Here is a 27,334-nt window from a genome sequence, read left to right as displayed (position 1 = left end):
GTCTGTCTTAGTGAGAACCTTTCCTTTGCCGAGATAATCCATCCACCTCAGAGGTGCGGCATATAAATATGCTCATTAGTAAGCATGAGTATTACACAGGCTTGGCTTAGGCTGCCCATAATAAGAGGGCCCTCTTCTTTTAGTTCAGCTCATGAAAAAGCGGAGAAGTGTACTTATGTTTATTAAATACATTTACTTATTACGCGAGCCACCCCCCGCAATCCGTCAAATAGGAAATTCAGGGAGACAAGCACAAATCCAGTGACTAAAGTTCTGAAATTCCTGATCCCTGCAGTATTTTGATGAAAGCAGTTTATTGAGAAAAACAAAAAAAAACCCAAAATTGACCATCAAATGGTTCCTGTTCAGCACTTATGATGGTGAAAATTTGACAGATAATCTCCATGACGTCCAATGAGAGAATATTTTTTCGTTTACCTGCATTGGGGAATGCCTTGTGTTCAAATGTCATCTGATTTGACCAAATTTGTAGGATTCCAGGTCAGTCTAGTAAAACAAAGTTGAATTCAGAGCTGATGCAAATGGATCATCGAGGATGGAAAATAATAACTTTAAAACATTCAGACGCTCAAATCAGTCTGTTGGAATTTGTTGTGCCCTGGAGGATCCTATACGTAAAGAGTTTTAACATCATTGTTTTCACGTTACACACAAAGCCAGATTGAAAGACATCTGAGGGCAACGTGGCGTTCCCTCAGCAGAGGGTCAGCAAATAAATGACTCAAGAAAAAGAACAAAACAAAAAAAAAACCACCCACGTTGCTCTGTCAGCTATTTAAATAATGAAGCATCACTCACTGCGGCGCTTTGAGGGAGAAAAAATAAAAGTGAGACGATGTGCTGGCTCATGAGATGAGTTCATCCTATAATGCTTCGTGCTTTGAGTCCTTTTGCCAAGTCTTCTTTCTCATGCTGACATGGCACTATTGACGCATCGGGGTTAACACTGACCGAAAAGGCCACATCCATTTGGGTGGGGTAAAAAAATAGATCATGAAACATCGTAATTCAAATGTGCACTAGCCATAATGTGGCTAGAAATCGGGCGAGGGTGGAGGGGACTTTTAGGTCTGAAGTCGACAGGCAATTTTTTTTTCCAGTCCAGCTTTGCTTTCAACCACTGTCTTGGTAACCCCAACACGAAACATGACCGTCTTTTGTTGTTATTATACAAATATTTACTGACTGATCTACCTCATTTCTTTCTGTGTGAAGTGCAGACGTGGGAGGCTCAGTTAAAACACATGATGCCTCCTGCTTGAATAGTAATACCAAAGATCAGGGATGGGCAACAGAAATCCTGTAGAGGCCACGATATTGAATCAGGGCGACTGGGGGACTGCATAGGACCACACACTTCCTAATATATTTCATATTTGACCAGACCATTTTCAGTGCATGTAAAAAAGATCCGCCATCCATCCGAACCCAAGAACAAAGGGTGTGAAGCAAACGATGAAATAACTCCAGATTGTCATTTATTTTCCAGTGCAAAGAGTTCTGTTGCATAAAACTTACCATTCAAGGACTGCACAAAATGGCTGAACAAGAACCCAGCATTAAGTGCAAAACCTCTTTGTCTTTTTTCTTCACAATAATAAAGTCACCCAAAATTCTAATATTATTTAAATCCTATGCACGTCCTGCATATTATTTCAAATGCTCAACAAAATATTAGGCCTACTCACATTTTAGTGTAGGGCAGTAAGACCCAGTGTGAGCACAATTAAGATGTGTCTGTGATATTTGTGATATTACGACTTAACACTACAGTCGACCCCATGCATATGCGGGAGTCATCATTCTCTGTTTCACATATTATTATTTCAGTTTTTTTTTTATTCATATTTTGGATTTTTCTCGTGTTTTCTAGGATTAATGTCCCCGATTGCTCTCCGTTTTTTGTTGAATGTCCATCAGCGTTTAAAAAAAGAAATAGATATATAGATATATATGACTAAAAACAAAAAATAGTTTTCTTTAAATAATATGATGCAGTTCATGAGAAAAAACAAAAATATGAGCAAAATCCTTTTTTTTAAGAAGACGATGATGATGCACTACAGAGGCAGACACAACAATCTTATCAAAGAACATCAATGAGACAGTTATGCCAGCATGTCTGCAAACTGCAACCATTACATGAATACAATATTAAATACAAAATGTCAATGTCAAAAATGAAGCATTCTTCTCTTTGAATTTGTTTTCACTGTTACTGGATCTCATTAAACTTGTGCATGTGGGCCCAGATGAAACATTCACTGAGTGTATACTCACTCTAGCTGCTCTGATGTGTATTGTCTTCACCTCCTGCAGTGGTCATTTTCCACAGCAGAGAGAGTGCTAATGAGAGGGGGGAGCTCCAAAACTATATACTAGTCATACCTCCCCGGAGTTCCTGCATGGCGTCATGTGGGGGATTTGTGGTGCCACAGACAAAAAATATATACTGTGTGTGTGTGTGTGTGTGTGTGTGTGTGTGTGTGTCCGTGCGCTATATATATATATTTTTTTTTTTTTTAATTTGCACATATGCAACAATATAATAAAATGTAACACGAACTTTGGTATCCAAAATAATTCCTCAAATGTATTAATTGCTGTCATTTATTGATAGCCTATAAGATTCATTGTTAACTCGGAAAATGCGAACACTAGCATTCAAATCAAAACTTATTTTCGGTTGCCATCTCTTTTTCAGCCAAAATTAGATTCACAAAGTCATAGCTAATCATGAAAATGCTGACAGTGTTACATTTTAAATGTCATTTAGTCTTTCCTAACAACACAAATTGAGAAAATCTGTCCACATTTGAATCCAAATATTTGCTAGCGTATTCAATTGGCCAGTTTTTGCCAAAGAAAGCTAATGAATACTCAAAAAAGTATTTATTCAAAATAATTTTAAGGATTGCTTGCATTTAATCTTTTACTTCAACATTACTATGTCTTATCACTAATGAAGTATGATTAATGTGGTTCAAGTCGACACTGTCATTTCCATCTTAAACATAAAATGTTAAAACCAGAGACAACGCGTCAAGGTTAATCCTCTGAGAGTTTACTGGCAGTTCCTTGCTAACTTTAGGCTTCTTAGCCAGAAATAGCAATTAGTGGGCAACCAGAAACGAAGCAAACCGACCCTGAGAGTTTCCTAATAGTTTACCTTTTTCCACTGTAGCACATTTCTGAGAGCAGGCCAGCAGAAACTTGACAACCAACTGTGTAATTATACTGGGTTTGAAGGCGTTTTTTTTTTTTTTCCTTTTAATATTTACCTCCAGGCGGAGTTGTTTAACTCTGTACAGTTCGTTTGACTCAGGCACCCGTGGCCCCACACAGGGAAGTCTGTTTTCACTTCGTGGGCACCAGGCCCGATGAGGCAGCATCTGTTTCAAGGCGACGCAGGAGGTTGACAGGGGGATGATGGGGAGTGGTGCTGTCACTCCACTTTTCCTTCACCCGGACCAGACCCTGAACTCACCATGAACCCGTCAGAGGTCTTTTTTAAATCAGGCGTGATTCAGCGGCGCACCCCGGAAAAGTTTTCATTAAAGCAACTGTTTATAAAGGCTAAAATAAAAGGTCAGGAATGAGCAAAATCACCCGTATACATTAGTCGGACTCTTTTCTTTTTTCCTCCAGCTAACATCAGGATTCATCGCCTCGACTGATCTGGCCATCATTTGGTCGTCATTAGCTTTATATATATTTTGGTTCTTCCTTTCAGCTGGGATGAAAGCAGCTCCATCAGCAGCGGACTCAGTGATGGTGACGGCGAGGTCTCGGATAACCTCAGCTCAGAGGAGTTCAACGCCAGCTCGTCCCTCAACTCGCTCCCGAACACGCCACTGGGATCCAGACGCAACTCTTCCATCATGGTGAGCTGGAAAAACTGTATTTAAAACAGCAACATGTAACCATTTGACCTCGGGCTGGGATCTTATTCGATTGCATCGATTAATGAAGCGACAAGCTTCATTGATTCCTGTTAACAAATCGACAACGTGAGTGGAAACATTTTCACATTGTTTTGCAAAGAAATCTTACAGATGGGCCAATGGCAAATCCTGCTTGCATTAACAAATCTACCAAAACAGTAAAATGGGTGGAGTAATTTTTATATAGCCACAATTTTAATCGTCTAATTGAGTTGGGATATAAACATTTTGGAGTACAAACACCTTCCCCCACCACTAAAGTGTGAGTAAATCTTCAGAATGGATCAAAATCTCTTCACTCAGAGTACGTGAGGCTCCTACTCTCAGCAGCTTAAAATCTACTTTTTACGCTCTTCCAAATGTAAATGTTTACTCTGTCTTTTTCAGAGTATGAGTTTCCTTAATCAGAGTAAAATGTACTCTACGAATTTTATTATTGCATTACAACTTGTGGATGCAACAGTTCAGACGCAACATGTGGACTGTATGTGGTGCGTAGACATATCACCAAACACAAAATGGTGTTTAATTTCACACCTAATGTGTGGGCAGGCAACCAAGAGAGCCAACTATTTGTATGTTAGCATTTAAAAAGTAAATGGTGCATATGTCTGCCATAAATCTACAATAGTTTGGGGGTTTCTATCCTTGTCGTTGTTTTCCCTTCCACTGCTCGGGGCAGTTGATTTATCTTTTCTTCTTTGCCTCTGGAATGCAGCTGAGATGAAACAAAGATTACAACTCGCAGTGCAGTCGGTGGGAGATAGCAGACGGCACGCGATTGTTATCCTCACTGCGCCTCTCCTTTCGCAGCAGCTCCGGACCGACGCTGAGAAGCGCTCCCTCGTGGAGAGCGGACTCTCCTGGTACAGTGAGGACGGCAAGGCGGGCCGCAAGCTGGACGCGTGCGGGTACGACACGGGTAGTCTCAAGACAGAAGCGCCGAGCAAGTGGAGGAAGAAGCCGCCAAGTCTGAGCGACGAGCTGAGCGTCAAAGAGGAAGCCAGGAAGCCCCAACGTCTGGCTGCGTCGGGAAGCTTTAAGAAGAGTCGGAATCCTCCGGTGGGGGTCACCTCACCTATCACCCACACGTCACAGAGCATGCTGAAGCTGGCAGGTGAGAACCATCATGTCATGGTTTGCTAAAAAATAGATCTCATTTGTAGAGTGGAGAAAGTGGGACTCACAGCCCTTTGTTGGGAATTTTTGTTGACTTAAAAATGAGTGTGTGGTGTTTTATTGTCACTAATCACGAAATAAAGTTGAATGGAGGGTGAAAGTGTAGCTCGTGATTGACACATCTTTCTCACAGTTTCTCCGTGCTTGCATGGGTTTTCTCTCTGTACTCTAGCTTTCTCCCACTTTCCAAAAGCGTGCTTGTTAAAGCCGTCACACACTGAGCCACGTGGTCCATCCTCACTGAACTGTTGTCCAGTGTGCGGGATTTAGCTACTAGTTGTGGTGAGATGCTGATGGTAGGCCACTCGTTTTGGTGCACGGTGTTGCAACATCACAAACGTAACAGCCACTCAAAAACGAACAGGAGCTTTCACATACAAAAATCTGTTCCCAGGTTCTAAACAAGTGAGATCCAGCCGGCCGTCGGCAAGCCCGACAAATACAGTGTATACTGTATACATACATGGTGGTCCAGTGGTTAGCGCGTCGACCTCACTGTGCAGAGGTACCGGGTTCAATTCCAGCTCCGGCCTCCCTGTGTGGAGTTTGCATGTTCTCCCCGGGCCTGCGTGGGTTTTCTCCGGGTACTCCGGTTTCCTCCCACATTTCAAAAACATGCATGGCAGGCTGATTGAGCACTCCAGATTGTCCCTGGGTGTGGGTGCTAGCGCGGATGGTTGTTTGTCTCTGTGTGCCCTGTGATTGGCTGGCAACCGGTTCAGGGTGTCCCCCGCCTACTGCCCTGAAGACGGCTGGGATAGGCTGTCACTAAACACAAAGCAGCAGTCTCTCTTGATGGCAACCCACTTCTTTCTTGACAATCTCACCATGGTTTTGTGGTTCAATAAACGTCATGCTGTGGAAAATACAGTATGTGGCGTCTCATAACTCGATACGGCATCGTAGTTTGTGCAGGGCTCTATCGCTCAATCCGTGAGTGTGTGTCAGCAACCGTTCACAGTGGTCCAATCCAGTTGGGTTCGGCTGCGGAACTTAGTTTCATAAAAGAATTAAAATTTTCCATAGTTGTGACTGTGAGCGTGCATGTTTGTTTGTCCGTACTCTATGTTGGGTGTGATTTGTTAACAAACAGTCCAGGTTCTGCCACTCACCCAAAGTCGTCTTGGATAGGCTCCAGTTCATATGACCCGAGTAAAGACAAATGCTAGAAATGAAAGAAACGAAAGAAAATGGATCGATGTCCGCTGTATTTTAATGAGTGTCTGTGGAGTTTGCATGTTCTCCCGGGCCTGCGTGGGTTTTCTCCGGGTACTCCGGTTTCCTCCCACATTTCAAAAACATGCATGGCAGGCTGATTGAGCACTCCAGATTGTCCCTGGGTGTGGGTGCTAGCGCGGATGGTTGTTTGTCTCTGTGTGCCCTGTGATTGGCTGGCAACCGGTTCAGGGTGTCCCCCGCCTACTGCCCTGAAGACGGCTGGGATAGGCTGTCACTAAACACAAAGCAGCAGTCTCTCTTGATGGCAACCCACTTCTTTCTTGACAATCTCACCATGGTTTTGTGGTTCAATAAACGTCATGCTGTGGAAAATACAGTATGTGGCGTCTCATAACTCGATACGGCATCGTAGTTTGTGCAGGGCTCTATCGCTCAATCCGTGAGTGTGTGTCAGCAACCGTTCACAGTGGTCCAATCCAGTTGGGTTCGGCTGCGGAACTTAGTTTCATAAAAGAATTAAAATTTTCCATAGTTGTGACTGTGAGCGTGCATGTTTGTTTGTCCGTACTCTATGTTGGGTGTGATTTGTTAACAAACAGTCCAGGTTCTGCCACTCACCCAAAGTCGTCTTGGATAGGCTCCAGTTCATATGACCCGAGTAAAGACAAATGCTAGAAATGAAAGAAACGAAAGAAAATGGATCGATGTCCGCTGTATTTTAATGAGTGTCTGATAAAGAATTTACATTAAATCTCAAGGGTTCACAAATGCAACACTAAATAATACCGATGAAATATTGAGTGAAAAGGCCAAATACTTTCGACATTTTTTCGAAAACATGTCAGGACTCAGCTAAAACCCATTCACTACTCAGATCTGTACTCAGATAAATAAAAAAAGTACAAAGAAAAAATTAAATTTAAAAAAAAGTGACTCCAGTTGTCTTTGATTATGTGCCCATATTGGATTTTACGTTGACTTTAAAAACAGAGACTTATATTTTTACCTTTTATGAATCAAAAGTCTGGCAGTGATTCACACGTGAGGCACATAAAAGTTCCCCCGAGTAAACACAGATGTGTCTGCTGATAGTGTAACTTGGCTGGAGTGCAAAGGTTCTATGCGCTTTCATCGAATTCATCATTTTGATGGCCTTTAAACTTTCTGTCCGAATTGTTTCCTCTCTGCAGCGCCAAAAAATGACAAGCCGCAGGACAAATCCAAGATTTCCATCAAGACGGCGGGTCTCCAACGGTCACGTTCCGACGCCGGCCGGGATCATCACGTGGATACGCGAAAGCCCCCGTCTGGTTTAGTCAATCCAGTACCGCAGCCTTCCTCGACCCGCAAAGTCCAGCACGCTCAGCGTCATCGGTCGCCCCGCGTCCCGACCCGTCAGTGGCACTCTGGACGCGAGTCTGCTGACCCTGAAGCCAGTCAGCATGGCCTCAGCGAGCCCCAGAGTAAAAGAACCTACAAGTTTGAGCAGCAAAATGTCAAATCGGACCATGGTTGTCCCGGTGAACCAGACCGACCGGGAGAAGGAGAAGGCCAGGGCCAAAGCCGTGTGCGCCGATATGGACGTGGACTGTTCTTCCCTGAAAGGAGATGAGGTTCCATCCGAATCCTCGCGAGAATCCATGTTGAAACTGCACAGCCTGAGACGGACCAGCAGCAGCAAATATCCCGAACTGTCATCGCCCACCACGCCCAGGTGCTGCCATCTCGCCCTTAAGGCATCTTGTTACTTGTTTAGATGAGAGGATAGCATTGGAGATGCATTTGAATTGTTCACAGAATCGAGATGTGACTGTGCAAACTGTGGTAAGTCAATACAGATTTCATGGATTCACGCGACAGGAGGGTGCCCTCACGTTCCAAAAATAAGATTGCATGTTCATTGAAGACTTGAAACTGACCATAGGTATGAATGTGAGTGCGAATGATTGTATGTCTATTGTTGCGTTGTGTTAGGGTTGGGCCATATGGCCTAAAAATGTATCAAGATATTTCAACATTTACTATATATTGATTTATTTTTTTTAACGTATTTAAACTAAGAAAAAAAAACATTGATTAAAGATAAAATAAAACTCAACCAACCAGAGGGAAGAATACCATTCAAAATAACAGGCGGTAAAATTAATTTTCACGGAACGTCCATTATTTTTGCTTGCATTGCAATGCGGTGTCATGTGCAATGTTGAGCAGTTGCTTACCTGTTGAAGATGCTACAAACCATCATTGATACAGTTAGATTAAGATTCATTCGTGGAGCAAATTCATAGACTCCTGGAGTACATGCAGTTGAGCAACTGCCTTGTGTCTACTTTAAAGACATGTTATTGTTTTACCCGACTGGCTAAAAAAAGCACCGGAGCTAGCACGTCAAAGACCTGTCGATCCATCTCGAGGTCTTAGTTTGCTCAATATCATCTCACTGCAAGAGTTACACTGACGTGGCTGGTCTTTTTTTTTTTTTTTAACAAATTAATCCACACTTCGGTTCGGTGTGTACACCACAACCATACATGTGTGTGTGTGCAAACTTCTGTGTGTGTCAAGCGGCTTCTCCTTCTTCTGGTAGACGAGCACTTGGCGACTTGGCTGTGATCACAAAGTGCCTTTGTGCTCAAAATTTCCCCTTTCGTGCTTATAATTGTGGGACAAATCTAATGACACACTGTAACCTGTATCTACAGCATGCAAAATTGTATATTGCTCGGTTATGGTCATTGGTAAAGTTGTGATTCACAGAGCTAACTGTCATTTAGGGATAAATAATTCCTGCTCCATGTTTAAAACCTCGTGACCAGTCCTGGTTGTAATCTGTTTTTCGGTTAGATGGTATAGTCTACAGTTCCTATGCAATCCTCAATCAGATAAGTCCATTAAATGAGGGGATGCGGTTGCTGTATGACTTATTTTGCTGCTCGTGTCTTCTTCCTTTAGGATGTTAGTCAAGTCGTTGGGACGTCCACCGAGTTTAGCTCACCTGGACAAGGTCAACTCCAACAGCCTGGACTCCTGCGTGACCATTCAGGACCTCCCTCCCAAAGTCCCCCCATACTCAAAGCTCCAAGACCTGGCTTCCTCCCACTCAACAACCCGTCTGACGCCCAGCCCGGCGCCCGTGCTGCACATCGACTCTTCCGGCTCATATACAAGTGACAGCCTGGGAGGTTCGCCCCTGCTATATCCCAAACTGTCAACTATGCACCGCAGCATGGAGTCTTTGCCCCTGCAGATGAGTGTGCCCTCTCGAGCCAGGTTTAGCCCCAAAGAGTCGCAGGGTAGTGAGAGGGGAGTGGGGACCTGGGGCGCCGGGAGCAGGACATCTCTCAACCTCTCAGAAGGGTTAGTGGCATCCCAATGACCATTGGAAGGAGTGTTTTAGTTTGTTAGTTTGTTTGAATTGATACCGATTTCTTCTGCTTTCTTTCCACAGGTTGCAGACCGATAGGAACACCTTGCCAAAGAAAGGCTTAGAGTATGTTCATATACATGTGGTCCTCGGTGTACGATGGTCCCAGAAGGTTTTTACCGTGATTCAGACTTAAATACTGCTTTAGCATAGGTTTGGGCAGTGTTTTTCAAACGTTATTCATCCAAGAAACCTACTTTAAGATCCATCCCACAGTACACTGGCAAGTTGAACGTATTACAGAAAGTAAATATATTGTACTGAACTAATGGTGACTTATCTGGTGTGGAATTTGGGCCTGTTCATTTGAACACGAAGCTTTTCTGCTCTTTTATGAATGGTAACAGGTGGAAACACAGGTTTATTGTGCCACCTAGTGGAGGATTATTTCATACTTCAGGCTGTCCTTAGAGAGATGACCAAAATTTTATTATTTGAAGTATGGAAACGAATATTAATTTTCAAACCAATCAATCGAAATTGGATGACTTCACACGTATGGCTATCACTGATTTAGAGACACAGACGTTCCACCTCTCATACCTATCCGGAACTCCGTCGTGAACCGAGGACCCCTGTCATCACACGTTACTGTTGCGTGTCGTGGTGCTTGACCCTGAAGCGACCGCTCTTTTCTCCCCAAGACGCTGCAGCTCGAGCCTGTCGGAAAGCGACGGCATGAAACCGGGGCGACGCCACTCGCACAACGCGACGTCCGAGCGCAACAGCCCGCCTCAGCTGCCGTCGCCAACCCGCACCATCCACCTCCTGTCCGCCACCAAAGCTCCTCTCACCAACGTGGGTGAGTGACCCATTACCTCCACCTCAACACAGTGGCACTTTTTACAAGTACTGAATCGTGTTCTATCCCTTGCTTTGTACCAGAGGCGATTGGTCTAAGACCGCAAGGGAAGCTCAGCTTCCCCTAAAATGTCAAAAAATAAGTGATCAAATATATGGGTGTACATACAATTGTGTGTACATGTCATTGACTAAATATGCGTTTCTGGGAGTCTGTGGACAGTGTGGGCGTTTATGGGATGGCCCGGACGCTCAGCTTTTCTGCATGATGATTGGATGATCTCTCTGAGGCTGAATCTCTTTTTGATTGACAGCAAAATGAGCCAATCACCGATCTTTTGGTGTCGGCATCGTGGGAGCATTTTTCAATTCTCATTCTGTTCTGAGTTGAACTGGAGACTTCTTCTAATAATCTTAGCGACACTCTCTTGGTTTAAAACGACTTGCGACAGCTTAATGTTTTATTTCTGGTATGTTTTATTGTAGTTGCTTGTGTTCGCAGACTGACTTATATCACCACAGTTAAGACTCTGGAAAAGTCACCTTGTTGGTATGACAGGGTCACAGATCTTTTTCTTGAAAAGGAACGGAGAGTTGAATTCACGTATAAATAAACGGACACATTTTATGATGTAGGCCGAAATTGAGCTTCCCCCTCCTTGACACACCAGCATCCGCCACTGCTTTGTACACTGGGGCAGAGAGAGAAAATGACTTTCCTCCATTGTGCCCATAAAGTTGTGAGAATGAAACTCAACTCAACTCAACTGTATTTATTAAAGCACTTTCAAACAGCTATCGCTGCATACAAAGTGCTGTACATGAAACTCTCCGAAATGTCCTGATACGATGAATAATTAAGAACTTCTTCAAGTACTCTGGCTTCCTCCCACATTTAAAACACATGTGTTCGATTCACTGATAAAAATGTTCCATAGGTGAGCATGTAAATGTAAAATTTTGCTGGTCTATATGTGCCCTGCACTTAGCTAATGAGCAATCCATGGCTTAACCCTGACACTCACACGAAGTGAGCTTGGATAGTCCCCAGTTTACCCGCAATCTCAAGTAGGACAAGCGCTGTAGAAAGAGGACGCAATTATAAACTGTGTCAACTGGGGTAACAAAGGCAAAAAGCAAACAAAGCTAAATTTAGCATTTACTCTTCTCTTTTGCTGACTTTTGTGTGAACCGTATCCCTCCACTTTCTGCTCAATGTGTCCCTTTCTTTTTCTTTCGTGATAGTTGCCCCAATTTCTTCTTCCGGCACACCGAGGATATCGCGCTCCAACAGCATTGGGCCCCCCGGTGACTGCGAGCTTTACGGCTCCTCCCCCCTGGGCAGCACCGTGTCGCTGGCGGAGAGGCCCAAAAGCATGATGCGCTCCGGCTCTTTCCGCGAAACCGCAGATGATGGTGAGCCTTGAACAAAAAACAATTTTTAGCGCAGGAGGAAAAGGATAACTTTTCAGAGACCCCCAATAATCAGGCCTTTGCTTAATTACAGTATATCACAAGAGACGGAAAACGGCTCAACTTTCAGCCAATTGTAATATGCATGCAGCCAAATGAATATACCCCTCTGACTATGTCAATCAAAAGTGAGCATTGTCATCAATCAGGGTGACAAGCTACTTATGCAGTTCTTTAATTGGGGGTTTGATCATGCGAAATATGGTTGACATATTAGAGTCATACTTTTTCTCCTTTTGCAGTCCACGGCTCTGTGCTCTCTTTAGCTTCCACCGCTTCATCCAACTACTCCTCCTCGGTGAGTAAATTCTGTTTTCCTCAAAATGATGTGCAGGCCTTTCCACTTGAACGATAGCACTTTCAATGACTTGCAATTGCAGCAAAGGATATATTACATATATTCTAATATTGCTCTGTTTATGGTTATTATTTAGTCCAAAAAAATTCACAAAGAGCCCAAGTCGACGTTTGTTTCCTGCAATTTTAACACCTTCTACTCAAATTACCTCTCTCATTTTCATGCTTTTGCGATACCTTCTGTAGAATGAGGACAGGATCCAAGGGGAGGTAAGGCATCGCAACTGGGTCACTTTCTGTTGGATCGGGTCCATTTGTCAGTTGCTGTGTTGTTTTAAATGTGATATTAACGCTACCAAAAGCATACACAGAAGCCATTTTCACACTTCATAGCATTCTCTGAAAGCCACCATCATGCTCGGATTTCAATTCTGCCCATCAGTATGTACAGTGGGACTTCCACATGCCCTTTCCAGGATAAGTTTTTTTTTTTTTCTCAACTGTCATAAAATGTAAAACCAATTAAATCTAGCATTCACTTGGTGAGTTCTTCTTAAAGACAAAGAAATACTTTTCAGAATTACCATTTCTTAAGATGGTGAATGTTGGGTTTTTGATAGCTGTAAGATAGATCTGTACTGGCATTTATTGGGGAAAAGAAAAAAAAAGACCAAATATTTTACTCCCTGTGAAGGGAATCTGTACAAGAGACAAGTTTCACTTTTTGTTTTGAATTACTGAAGTTAAAATTAGTTTTCCACAATATTCTTTTTGGAACGTGTCATTAAAAACAAAAGAGGCATAGCCAACATAAAAAAACACACACACAACAAAACACGCACACAAATTTGTCATTTGGTACTTTGCTTAACTGGAGTGCAGTATCATTTCCATAGTTATTTTCTTTACTTTCATTGTGGCCCTTCTCAATGCTGTGAATTTGTTTTTTATGTTTGTAACAATAGACTGTTTGTGACATAATCACGACTACAGAAAACACTGCATCACTTTTGTTCTGTTCCTTGGTCCATGTAAAATTACAAATAATAAAAATAGCTGTTGAATGAGCCCACGGGTGATCTTTCGTCCTCAGCAAATCCGCAAACTGCGCCGTGAGCTGGAATCCTCGCAGGAGAAAGTCGCCGACTTGACCATGCAGCTGTCAGCCAACGTACGTATGACTAAGGCCCTTTGACTTTGACTTATTCTCTTTCTAAAACGATAACAAACACCTCTTCCACCTTTACCTGCTGCTTATCCGGACTTACAGCACACTGACTTGATTTACACTGCGTGATTCATGTGACACGAATGCATTTTTTCCCTGCTGTCAAGGCACCATTCTGAAATGAGTTACGGCAGCATAAAAAGCGCGGGGGGGGGGGGCAAGTGGAATGTGGTATCAGATCGGACACAGGCCTTCCGAATCTGTACATCAATAATGTAGATATTTGCCAATTGAATGCGAGTGCATTGTGACCCCACTACAGTATACAGTACTGATATTTATAATTGCCTGTAGGAGCCACCAGATGGAAGCAAACCTCTACAAATGTCTAAATCAGAGGTCTCCAACCTTTTTGAAACTATAAGAGCTCCTGCTTAGCGACGGATTCATGCGGAGGGCGACCAGTTTGATAGTATGCACTTTTGAAATCAATTTGCTCGAATGAAATTCATATGTTATCATTAATCATTCAAGAACCTATACCCACTTTTAAATCAATGAAGCAAAGAGTCAGCCTGCTCCAACTAAACACGATGTAATGTTTAATATTTGTATTTGAATGCACTATTGTTTATTTCTTTGTTGTCACCACCCGCTGTTGATATTAGTGGATTTATTTATGTGCCTTTTAGCAAATGCGCAGGATATGAGCATTAAATCGGAATTGGACACTTGAACCTTGCAGTGTAAATCCAGCTGTTAACACCAATTTAACGCTGACTCCCTTCCTGTTTTGACGCTTTTCACTTCTTTTCACTAACCCGGCAATTGATCAATATAACACCTCCTCGAATGTGTGTCAGTGTGTGCGTTATTCCCACGCCTAACAACCACTGTACTCTCTTTTATTTCTCTTGGCCTCTAATTGACTCGGGGGCTTCCTGCTGCTCGCTGCCCGTCCCCCTCCACTACCCGCTAACCGGTCATTCCCGTGGATGTTGGGTGTAACAGTTAGGCCAGGTTTGTTGGACTGTCGCTTGAGTGAAATAACATGCATCTCAAATAGGAATTGTTGGTTGATACAAATGTAAACTATACACGACTCACAAAAAGTTAGGGATACTGGATATTGGGCTTTTGGTTAAAATTTGAACCTAAAAGGTGAACTTCATTTGACCTGCTCTAAAGTTCGTTCAACTGTTTTTGCTAGGGTTGCCACCTTTCAGATCTGGAAATAAGGGGCACTCCTCACGGTGCTGTGGCAAAAAAGGAGTTTGGCTCCCCAAAAACCCTGAAATGCATAGAATTGCATGAATTTTTTTCCTATGAAAAAACAAAATACTTTGATTTAATTGACATTATTTAACATGTCATATTAGCCTCTGGGCCCTGGGGTCACTTGGCGGGTCAGCAAGGAAGGCATTCACACATACTTCATTAGCAATGAACCTTATTTTTTGTTTTTTTGTTTTTTTTAATAGACAGAAGTAGTCTGAACCTGAGCATAGCCTCTAGTCTATTAAAAAAGTGCTGTAAATCAGACTAAGATTTGTACTTTAACACTGAACAATTATGAAACACTTGAGCATATAGACCTGGCCCGCTGTATTGTATACATATAAAATGCTGTCAATTAAACAAAGCTTGTCTGGGGACACTTTTATTGAAAGAGGACAATAACTTAAATTATATAGCCTATAAAGTGCTGTCAACTGGGGAGACCCTTACTTTAGGAGGAAAAAAAAAAACCCAGTAAACATGTTCAAGTTTCAGTAGACTGAACTAGGCTGAAATTTAGCATACTGTATTACATGCATATACTGTAGAGTCCTGTAACATCTGTAACAAAGCCTGCCTGGTGACACTTTTACTGTAATAAAGATAACTAATAAAATTAAACACTTGTGTGAACGAAAATGAAAAGATTTAAAAAAAATGGCAGATTGCAAAATGCAGCGGCAGCGCAAAGGGGATTGGCTGCCTGCGTACCACCTGGCAATACCACGTTGCCGTCTTTAATATCTTCTGCCTTTTATTTAGTTCATTATTGTTCAATTCAGTGTTCACGTCTGTGCCTGACAGACGGCTGAGACAATTTGGAAAAAAACAGAACAAACCGATTGAACCAATCCAGGCGCAAATTTTCATTCCCAATTAACCCTTTCAGGGACAGCGGTAACTACAGTGGACAGCCTATCGTGTTATCAGGTTACAGGTTATCATTATTGGGGCATGAAAGGGTTAAAGGACGATTCCGTATTTTATGGGACAGGTGGCAACTTTAGTTTTTGCACAGCTTGCTGTTCTCTAACAAGTAGCTGACCAGAAAAAAAAAAATCACAACAGGGTTTTTTAGCCCTAAGCCAACCAATACATCTCCTGGTTATATTCGAATATGTCTTTTTATTATGCCCTTCACATTTTGACATCAACTATTGAACAACACACCTCCCCATTGTGAGGCATCCACAGGATGTTCTCATAGTGAAGTGAGCAGTGAGTGTCACAGTCATCAGTAAATTGCAACAGTGATAAAGAGCGACTGAAAGAGTCACAGAAAGGTAAAGACGTCGACATCCTTGGAAATTTTCATGGATCAAACGGCTGTTGAGATTTTTGTCATTCAGCTTCTTGGTAGTATGGACACATTGACCATCTCCATTAAAAAGTTTGGAGCAGCTCAAATTGAGGTCACATGCAAATGTTATAGTGCATTTTACGTTTCCCCTGAAATTTCATCCAAAAGCCGAACATACCACACATTTTGTGAGTAGTGTTTTATACCCCATCATGAGCCCAGTTCCGGTGCAACATCATTATCTGTCACGCCATCCACCACCGCTCAATATCCATTTGTCCTCTTCTGCTGTTGGAAGTCATTTTCTGATCTCGTGGACTTGTTGGTTGCAACTGGTGAACCTGAATTGAAACTCTCCATGCATGTCAAACAGGCTAACCTGGTCGCAGCTTTTGAACAGAGCCTGGCACTGATGACGGCTCGCCTGCAGACCTTGTCAGCTTCCTCTGAACAGAAGGTGGGTGAAATGATGTTACGATACGTGTGTATAATAGGAAGCAAATCTGGGAACAAAATACAAAAGTATCCTGGGTGTTTTCTGCCTTTGACACCCTTGAGCTGGTTTTGATGGATGGCTAAATGTGACTTGTCATGACACTGGGCGTGTCACCACTGATGTGTTTTGTCTCTCCCAAGGATTCTGAGCTGAACGACCTGAGGGACACCATCGAGATTCTGAAGACTAAGAACACCGAGGCCCATGACATCATTCAGGGTGCTCTCAATAATTCCGAGATTGTGTCAAAAGGTACAAAAAAAAATAATAATAATAATAATAATTTAGGTGTGTACTCACTTTTGTTGACAGCATTTTGTTGGGATGGTAAATTTACACTGTTAGACAAGCTTGACATTTAACACATTTTAAGTGTCATTTCTTCAATGTTGTCCCATCAAAGGTTATGAGACGCTTAGGGTTGTGCTCACCTTTGTGAGCTGTATGAATTGACATTTCTAGTGCTGTCCAGAACTACATGTGTGTCGCTTGTGCTTCAATTCTATTCAGAACTGCAGATAAATCGTCAGAACTCATCAGAAAGTCTCTCCAGCCTCACCAGCACCGCCAGCCACACGAGCATGGGCAGCCTCAAGGAACAGGAGGCCAAGAAGAAGAAGAAGAAGAGCTGGGTGAGAACGCAGGCATTCAACTCAGATTAAATGACGACAACTTTTACCGCGTGACAAACCAACCGAATCTTTCCCGCATGTGTTCATGATCCTGCTATTAAGCAACACTCTTGTCTCTCCCACATGCCGCCACCCATTTTTAATTTCAGGTGTATGAGGTGAGTTATGATGTCTTGTAAACCCTTTCTCTTCCCTTTTTTCCCTTGCACATTGTGGCCCTAAGCGCATGTTGTCTCGTGGTGTTCAGTTTACAGCAGCCAGACAGGTCAAATCGCATCTGCTCAGAATATGTACCGTATCCCTGCAAATAGTGGCATCAAGCACTTGGTGTCTATGCGATTGATTGAAACCATTTTACTCTCTTGCAACCCACTGCACAAACTAGTTGATTCTGTGATATTTTTAACCTTGAAATGTATGTTGGGACCATTGTAAATCGAGGAATACCTTAACTTTGTCTTGAGCAGATGTAAAAACTACAGTGGGTCATCCCTTCTTCCCTTAACAGTTACGCAGCTCGTTCAACAAGGCTTTCAGCAAGAAGGGCGCTAAGCCAACAGGGCCCTATGCCGACATTGAGGAAATTGCCACCCCGGAGTCGTCAGTACCACCCTCACCTAAAGTCAACCGCGTTGGGGCTGATCCTCCGCCATCGTCCATGAAAGCCTCAGCATCTGCGTCATCATCTGGGTAATGCTCCCTCTCCTGAACATACCTAACAATCAGAAGACAAAGTGCAGTAGTTTCACTCGAAACATGCGTAGGCTCTGTGAGGGAAGCGAAGTGGCGGATGACAAGGTTGTGTCTGACCTTCGCTCGGAACTGTGGGAGAAGGAGCGCAAACTGACCGACATCCGACTGGAGGCTTTAACCTCAGCCCATCAGCTGGAGCAGCTACAGGAGACCATGACCAACATGCAGGTATAAATGTATTTTGCTTTACAGCCCTAAAGCTGATAATAGAACGGAGAACCTCAAGGCTCCACTCAAGGTCCAATGCAATTCACCATACATACCCTGGTGATGGTAATGTTGAGTATCATACATTAAATGCAGATGCTATATTTTTATATCCTCGCATGTGTTACTCTTCCCCCGATTGATTTAAAATACTTGCTTGACTCGTCACTGTGCAATATTTTACTCCCTAAATGATGGACACATCTTTAGCGTAGCATATTTAGGCTATATTTAATCTTCTATGCTTTCACTGGTTTAGATATACAGCAGGTGGTTGTCAATGTGTTTCCCTGTTATGTGGGCAGTTATGGGTTTCGCATCAACGATGATGTCAAGCTGGCATTGATGGAGTGCATCCAGTATCTGTGTTTATACTCCACTCACATCAGCAGAATCATGATGTTCGGTTTTATTCCTCATTTGGAAGACACGTGATTACAATACAGTACCTTGTTTTCTCTTTACGCTGCAATGACTCATAACCCAATTTTTACTTTCATTTGAAATGAGAAAAAAAAAAGAAATTGTATCACTTGAACCATCATTTGAAATGAGAAAAAAAAAAGAAATTGTATCATTTGCACTGTAAAATCCAGCCTTAGTTACCATCACATATTCGACTTCACTCTCCTTTACATAAGATCTTACTGATAAGGTATTCTTATACCAACAGAAGACAGTGGACAATCTCAAGGTGGAGAACGACCAACTGAAGACAAGCGGCCTGTCCCCCTGCCCGTCTCCTGGACCCTCCAGTTCTGTCTCCCAGTCTTCAGGTCTCACTTCTCTCGCCAGCTTGTCACCACGACACTCTGTTGCAGTGCGTGATGCCAGAAGAACCAGTACAGGTATAGTTCAAACCCTGTCATGTCAGTTTAATCAATGTCCCTGTGTCAACTATCCAATTGTTGTTTCCTTCCAACAGATTCCATGGATTATGCCAGTCTGTCCTCGCAGCGAGATGACCATCGTGTCAGGGTGGTGGTTTGCGTTGCAGATTTGCTCGTCTTCAAAGATGTAAGTGTGCCGTTGTTGTCACCCCGTAGACACTGTGATACATGTGCATCACCTGCCTTGCAGGAGGTGAAACAGCAGGACTTCTTCCTTGGTACCGTCAGGGTGAATGGCAGGATGGACTGGCCCATGCTGGACTCTGCTGTCAGCCAGGCCTTCAAGGTGAGACCGCTTATTCTTTGAGTACGACCTGGCCCACGCGCAGAATGTGCCACCGGCTTACTGACGTTTGTAAATCAGCTGTTGCGTTTAATTTTAGGAAAGAGTAAAGAGTCCCTACTAGCGCAAGCAGTGCTGGAAACACATATGCAATAACTCCAGATGAACTCCTACCTTTGACGTTTGAGGAATTTGCAATTGTGTGAATGCTGGGAGACGAACATTAACACGACAGGGGCTCCTCTGTTTATGATACCGACATATAACATGTTGGGTTTACGGCCTCGAGTCTTTTTGAATATGAAGCCCCAAGCTTGCCGCAGTTTTTGCCTAATCACCTTTCAACGGCATCAGAAAATAAATTTAATTAGTGTTTCAACAAGGCTATATAATGTAAAAAGTGACGTGCTGTCAGTACTTTCCGGATACGATGTATATTGACCTATGACCATATCTGACTCATAGTTCTTTAGTTTGAATTTTGACTCCATCCTGTGTGGAATGTGCATACTCTCCACCATTTTCCAGATCCTTCCACATTCTCAAAACATAGTTTACATTCATTGGAGACTCAAAATTGTCCATACTGTAAGTTCCAATGTGAGCGTCAACGACTGACCGTCTAAAAGTGCCCTGCCATTGACTGGCGACTCGTCCAAAGTTTACCATCCATCAACTCTTCCCTTGCTAAAAAAATCGTTCTATTTCTAAAGCAGACAACGTGGGACCCAAAGCCCTTGGTTGGGGACTGAAACAATTTTTGTTACCCGAAAATGAGTCAGTAGCGCAGTATTATCAGTCATCGTGAACTAATCAGGTGAAGCAGTGGTCAGCACGTCTGCCTCACAGTTCTGATGTTCGGGGTTTGAATCTCAGGCCATGTCCTCTGTGCTCCAATTTCCACCGTAAGCATCTCACAGACTCTAGGAGGCATACGGTATGTACATACTGTATGTATTTCCTTTGTACTTTATCCGGGACACTGCCATATGTATAAACAAGCATTATCATTCTGGATTGCTTTCTTTTCTTGCCATTTCTTGGCCTTCATTGCCATGTCATTCATTCCAGGTTTATGTTGCCAAAGTGGACCCCACTTCCAGTCTTGGCCTTTCGACGGATTCCATCTACAGCTACAGCATGGGCCACATCAAGAGGGTGCTGGGAGGAGAGGCGCCAGAGACGCAGCCCTCTCGCTGCATGTCCCGAGGTCCCACCAGCATCACCGTGGCTCTCAAAGGTACAGATACAATTGAGCAGTATTGATGACCAGTTTTTTTTTTCTTGTTTTTGTTTTTGCACGAGGGTGGTTTTTATCATTACATGTATGTTTTTAAACAAACGTGTACCAGAATTTACTAGGTCAGCTAAAGTTTCTTATGCAAGCCCTCAAATGTGCTTGTTTTGATGCAGGCAAATCTTTTGATAAAAAGTTGCCGAGAATCAAATATTTATGACAAGTGTACATCCGAACCGATCATTACTTTTCACATTGAACAACTTTTCTTGGACCACTAATATACTCTACAGTGCTGACCTGAAAAACATGTTTTGTGGACGAACACAGCAAAACGATGTAAAAATCTTGTGTCGGTTTTACCTGGTCAGCTTAACACAAACGCAAACAACACCCACACCATTATGACAGTCGAAAAAAAAAATGGGGATTGTTTGTGTATGGTCTCTTGCATTAAAAATTATATAGTAACATTCGTTTAGAATAATTAAAAATATATATCCATGACAAAAAAGTATGTGTGTAGCCTGCTTAATTATTTTTATCATGGCGAATGACTTTTCACTTTCTGAGCAGATCAGGAAGCAAAAATGACTCTTGCAACACAACACTGAATAATCGCTCAAGATAATCTTCTGGAGAAATCTGCTAATCGGGCCTTTGCTGACTTTGATTGCAATGGAGGGAAAATGCTCACATTTGGCCAGATTGTCATTATATGTGAGTAGCCTGTTTAAGATGTTAAAAATCGTGTGTATTTCAAACAAACAAACAAACAAACAAACAAAAAAAACGTAATCATGGTCTCTGGGGAGAAAAGTCCAATTCTCCACATGAACCTCGGGACATGTCATGCGCATGAAAAAAAGTCAGGGTGAAGCAGCAAATCAAATCGAACTCCTGCGTAACTTGATGCCCCTTAATTTTGTACCAGCCGGGTCCAGCTGGTCGACCCACCGGTCCCCTGTGGATGTCAGTACGGAACCTTGCACTTACGCGAGCTGGTGGACTCACTCACACTTGCTACACTGGAAGTTATTTTCAGAGCCAAATGCTTGGGCAACACATTGCTTATGGAGGGCATGCGAGGCGATACCTAAATTAATCTGTGTGATGCCTTCTTCCTCCCGCCATCATTATTTCTTTAATGAGCGTTGAACTGAGTATGTTTGTCGTCCTTAAATTGAGGTTGATCAGAAGTAGGCCGCCTATTGTGTCTCTGTGTTTAACTCATATTGACTGGGATGTGAAACTTGGAAATGACATTTATGGACTTAGAGAAATTTGAACCCCATTGGCGTGGATGATGGTGTTCTAATTAACAGCCCCAAAATAACATTGTCTCAAAATTATACTGGTGTCATTCCAAATTGCAAAAAGTCCAGGTTACCCCTGTTAATCGCGAGGATTTATTCCACACCCATCCACAACAGTCTGGGGTATAGAATAAATAAACCCAATTCAAAAAAGAAAATGTTAACAGTTATACCCTTCACCCTTTTAACACATTTAAACTTATTCAAACACGTTTTGAATACACTGTATTGTAAATGTGACCATAAAAAATATTTGCAAGTTCACGTGCATCGTCAGCTGTGGCTCTCCTTTTCCATTTGTAAGGGCATTCAAATTAGTAAGTGTAAAAGTACAGTCCAAGCTCCCCTAAAAAAACAATCACTATACACCGTAAATTTCAGCAATACAGCACCGATTTACATAACAGATATGTAGATTAAGTTCCAGAAAAAAAATTGTGAGATGTAACGGGGGCCTGGTCAGTGTGCTTAAGTCAGAACAGCTGCACTGCTGCAGTTTTTTTGTCTGTGCGGATTCTCCGATCGACTTAAGTGTGTCAACAATGCACCTTCATGAAATGTACGCACTCTGGGTGGGGCGGCCTTTAACATTTGGCTGTGACGCAGACAAATTTCTCAATGCGCGCATTCTCCTGAAAACAGAAGTGTATTTTGGACTCTGGACTCTGGAAGGACTCTGGAAGCTGGACAAAGGCAAAACATCACGCAGTATTGCACGTTTTGAATCATTTCACATACTCTGGAGCATATCACTGGCCGACTCAAAATGATTCATGCTGACGTGTGGCTGCGATGGGGCATGGGGGAGGGGGGACGAGGGGATACGCTTATTGACTGCCCAACGGCTTGACCACTCACTGAATCATGCCTCGTTGGTGCTTGTACACATGGTGGGTGTGTCTGAAGCCTAGACGGGAGAATCGCCATGTTTTGAAAGTGCGGAAGAAAGGCACCTAAGAATATGCCCCTAAATCGGTCTCTCTCAATCATTATTCTGTTACGCCCCCTACAAAGACGAAAACATTTTGCGCACCCCAACTCTCCAGTGCAACTATAAATAGTATCATTTGTTGAGAAAATTGTTATAAGTTCAACTCTGCATGACATTGTATCATTATCATGAAATAAAACAGAAAAATGAAAGAAATATAGATTACTATAGTACAGATGAAAGTCTTCCGGATTTTCCCGGAATTCTGGATTTTCAAATTTTCATGAAATTTCTTCCGGAAAATTGAGGAAAAATTGCCTAAAATTAATCCGGATATGAGTTGACAACATTGAACGAACACGCATTTGAGTTTGTTGTTTTGCTTTCACGAGCGTAGCCATGTTTGTGTAAACTAATTCATGCGTGATCAGTCAGGATGAGTGGCTACAATGACCACGTTTTACAGTGCACAGCCATGCAAGTCTAAGTGCACACGGTCTGTAACCTAAACTTGTAACCTTCCGTGCCTTTGTATGATCGCCAGGGCTCACTGTTGTAGTTCTCCCCCCCTCCATTGCAATATTTGCAAAAAGCACTCCTGGTGCTTGATAGGGATCTGTCATTTTCAACCTGCCCATCTTACGCATATATCTCATGACATTCTTTTCATCAAAGTGAAATGTGAATTCAATCAAAAGGAATGTTGATTGATACACGCTTATTTTATCATTGTGCTCCATTGCAAATCCTTCGCCTGCGGCCCCCAACTACCCTGCTAACATGGTTGCGTGAACGAATGCACGTGGGGATCAGTCACGTGATATCCGGAGCGCTATCCTGCCTGGCGCACGCTGAGACTGAGAGCACCACTGCCATCTGCTGTGTAGTAGTAATAGTGCAATTGCACTTACCTAGTATCTTCTTCTTCTTCTCCTTTCGGCACGTCCCTATTCAGGGGTCGCCACAGCGAGTCAGTAATTTCCATCCGCCCCTGTAAACCGTCCTACCAACTCGCATGGTCGTCTTGGCAAAAGTTTTACGCCGGATGCCATTCCTGACGCAACCCTCCCCATTCCTCCGGGCTTGGGACCGGCACTGGGGAACAGTGCACCCCCAGGGGAGGGCACTGCCCCCCAGCGGCTGGGTTGCACTTACCTAGTATGACAAAATAAAAAATTTAAAAAAAACATGTTCTCCGGGGTAACTCGCACCTCCACTAGGATCGCAGGGGGGCGCGCCCCACTATTTGAGATCTGGGCCAATTGTTATGAACCCTGTTATATAAATGCAGGACATCTTTTGTCTTTGTCTTCATCCGTGTCTGCCATTTTGATTCCCAGGTTTGAAGGAGAAATGTGTTGACAGCCTCGTCTTCGAGACCCTCATTCCTAAACCCATGATGCAACACTACATCAGCCTGCTGCTCAAACACCGCAGACTCATCCTCTCCGGACCAAGTGGAACGGGTAAGACCTACCTGGCCTCGCGGCTGGCCGAATATCTGGTGGACCGTAGCGCCCGCGAAGTCTCCGATGGCATTGTGGTGACCTTCAATATGCATCGTCAGTCCTGCAAGGTGAGAGGAAAGATGGTCACACCACCTGTCTCATTCTTCAAATAAGCATTTCAAAAACCTTTATTTCCATTCTCTTCCCCCAGGACCTCCAGCTGTATCTTTCGAACCTGGCCAATCAAATAGATAGAGAATCCAGCTCGTCAGAAAATCCTCTGGTCATTATCGTGGACGATATTCACGATCCGGCTTCAGTCAGCGAATTGATCAACGGAGCGCTGACATGCAAATATCACAAATGGTAATCTATGCATAAAATGACATTTAAAAAAAATATGGTACCATAACACCCCGCCTATTGGTGATTTGCTAATGCCAAAGTTTTGGGGTAACTTGTGCTACTGTCATCTTTTTTTTGTTTTTTTTGTTTTTTTTTGGTGCTCACGATTGTGCCCAAGTTTGTGCCAAAGCAAAAGCCCTAAATAGGAATCGGTCTCGACTATGAAATGAAATATGTTGAAGTCGAACACCTCGACTTTGCAATAAGCTTTGTATGTCAGGGATAGGTATAGGTACAGTGATACCTCGGTTTACGAATGCTTCCACTTCCGAACTTTTCGCCTCACAAACATTAAATTCGCGAGCATATAGTCTCGGTGGACGAACTAGTTTTCGGCGGACGAACCCACCACGCGATCGAGCAGTGCCACGGTGGCGGCCACTAGAAGCTGACGCACGCTCTTCGGCGTCCCAGTTCGTCACCCCCTTTCTTCGAGTGAGGACGTGATTTGTTTGAGCGACATTTTGGACCATATTGAGTGCACGTTTGCGATTATGGGACCGAAAAAGACCCCACCACAGGTTTGTGTTAAGCCGAAGAAGACGAAAATTACGATCGAGCAGAAAAAGGACATGATCGAAAAACACGAACGAGGTGTGCGTTTGCGTGACTTAGCATCACAGTATCAATTAGCTAAGTCTACCATTGCTTCCATCCTGAAGAACAAGGGAGCTATTAAGGGTGCGTGTGTGGCTAAGGGTGTTTCTGTGTTGTCTAAGCAACGGTCTCAGGCAATAGAAGAGGTTGAAAAACTTCTGTTAATTTGGATAAATGAAAAGCAGCTAGCAGGGGACAGTGTGAGTGAGGGTATTATCGCCGAGAAAGCACGGCAACTTCACTCGGATATCATCAAGAGGCACCCTGGAAGTTCGTCATCCATTAACCCATTAAATACCGTCACAAAGGAAAATAAAATGACTTTATTATACAGTACAGTGTGTACAGTGTTTCTTTAATTACAATACAATTGCACATTCATTATACATAAAATAAGGTATATTTTTGTGCAGTTTTAAGGCTTATTTAGTCGAAAATTATTTTTTATGTGGACCTAGGAACGGATTATTCTCATTTTAATGGTTTCTTATGGGAAAAAAATGTTCGGAATAAGAACTTTTCGCCTTACACACACTTTCTCAGAACCAATTATGTTCGTAAACTGAGGTATCACTGTAATTGACATTATATTATCTTAATTTTTTTGGGGGGGGGGCGCCAATAGTATTATTGTGGGAAATTAAATTAAAACACCTTTTGACTTGTGTGACTATGTTTCCGTCTTTAGTCCATACATCATCGGAACAAGCAATCAGCCAGTGAAGATGACTGCAAACCACAGCCTCCACCTCAGCTTCAGGTCAGTGATGTCATTCTAACATCCGTAAAAAAATACAAATAAACAAGTATGACATATTGTAGTGGCAGGCCGCGGCTTTCAGACGTCAGCCTTTACTAAGACATCTGCCCCCCTTTGTCTCAGGATGGTGACCTTCTCCAACAACGTGGAGCCCGCCAATGGCTTCCTGGTTCGCTACTTGCACAGAAAGCTGATGGAGTCTGAGGACGAGCGGAACCTGACCAACGAGGATCTGGTCCGTGTGCTGGACTGGGTTCCCAAATTGTGGTATCACTTGCACACCTTCCTGGAAAAGCACAGCACGTCCGACTTTCTCATTGGTAGGAAATCCTGATCAAAAATTTGAAGGATATCTTGGCGTCCATGCATGAATGTGTTCTGCCGTCCTCTCCTTAGGCCCGTGCTTTTTCCTGTCCTGTCCAGTCACGGTGGAGGAGTTCCGGTCATGGTTCATTGACCTTTGGAACCATTCCATTATTCCTTACTTGCAAGAGGGAGCCAAGGACGGCATCAAGGTGAGAGTCCACAATCACACACACAGTTATTTACATTGCTGAAGTACTGAGTGGGAATTGGGGACTAGTGGTTAGCACGTCTGCCTTACAGTTCTGAGGTTCTGGGTTTGACTCCCAGTTCCACCATTCCTGTATTGAATTTGCAATTTCTCCCTGTGTGTGGGTTTTTTTTTCTGTGTACTTTGTTTATCCCACATTCCAAAGACTTGCATGCCATGGTCATTGAAGACTAAATAGTCCACAGTTGTTAATATGTGTGTGAATGGTTGTTTGATGCGGTGCATTTGTGAACGTGGACATAAATGGTTGTTTGTTTCTGTATGCCCTGCGAATGACTGGTAACAAGTCCCGGCTGGAGCCCACCCTTTGCTCAAAGTCAGCTGGGATAGGCTCCATTTGGGTCTGATAAATGAGCCCAAGCCTTCTTTCAGAGAGTAGTTCCTGTGTTCCAAACACACTGGCCTCTTCAAAAGTTGAACCACGCTAAAAGCTGACGGCTTCCTTTTCAAGGTGCTCTAATTTTACCCTCCTGTTATGCTGCAGTTCCATGGCCAGAAAGCGGTCTGGGAGGACCCTGTGGAGTGGGTGAGGGGCACCCTGCCTTGGCCTTCTGCCCAGCAGGACCAGGCCAAGCTCTTCCACCTTCCTCCCCCAAGCATCGGCTCCAGTAGCCCCGGTCAGGCCGGCGAGGAGAAGTCACGCAAGGAGACCACGCCCAGCTCAACAGAATCTGATCCATTGGTAAGCGAGATCACCTCGTGCCATGCGGCGAAAATGAGTGCTTTTATTTGAAATGGACG

At 43.3% G+C, this 27,334-nt stretch overlaps 1 protein-coding gene across 1 annotated transcript in view; it reads left to right on the top strand.

Moving 5' to 3' along the window:
• LOC109508028 (neuron navigator 1-like) overlaps positions 1-27,334 on the top strand; it is a 61,389-nt gene that overhangs the window by 29,780 nt on the left and 4,275 nt on the right. The window contains 28 exon segments of the mRNA XM_019857827.1: positions 3,755-3,905; positions 4,782-5,082; positions 7,514-7,640; positions 7,642-8,037; positions 9,276-9,680; positions 9,772-9,813; positions 10,392-10,549; positions 11,794-11,964; positions 12,264-12,319; positions 12,565-12,588; positions 13,412-13,489; positions 14,498-14,506; positions 16,438-16,521; positions 16,701-16,812; positions 17,071-17,192; positions 17,342-17,350; positions 17,701-17,882; positions 17,957-18,113; positions 18,826-19,000; positions 19,078-19,169; positions 19,233-19,328; positions 20,397-20,565; positions 24,150-24,385; positions 24,469-24,623; positions 25,948-26,019; positions 26,143-26,339; positions 26,416-26,534; positions 27,078-27,275. Coding sequence (XP_019713386.1) covers positions 3,755-3,905; positions 4,782-5,082; positions 7,514-7,640; positions 7,642-8,037; positions 9,276-9,680; positions 9,772-9,813; positions 10,392-10,549; positions 11,794-11,964; positions 12,264-12,319; positions 12,565-12,588; positions 13,412-13,489; positions 14,498-14,506; positions 16,438-16,521; positions 16,701-16,812; positions 17,071-17,192; positions 17,342-17,350; positions 17,701-17,882; positions 17,957-18,113; positions 18,826-19,000; positions 19,078-19,169; positions 19,233-19,328; positions 20,397-20,565; positions 24,150-24,385; positions 24,469-24,623; positions 25,948-26,019; positions 26,143-26,339; positions 26,416-26,534; positions 27,078-27,275 — 4,093 coding nt within the window.

This window comes from Hippocampus comes, unplaced genomic scaffold (genome assembly GCF_001891065.2).
Source record: "Hippocampus comes isolate QL1 unplaced genomic scaffold, H_comes_QL1_v1.1 scaffold17, whole genome shotgun sequence".
In the NCBI taxonomy this organism is placed as follows: Eukaryota; Metazoa; Chordata; class Actinopteri; order Syngnathiformes; family Syngnathidae; genus Hippocampus; species Hippocampus comes.
The sequence above is the reverse complement of the archived record's forward strand: the minus strand, read 5'-3'. Positions and strand labels throughout refer to the sequence as shown.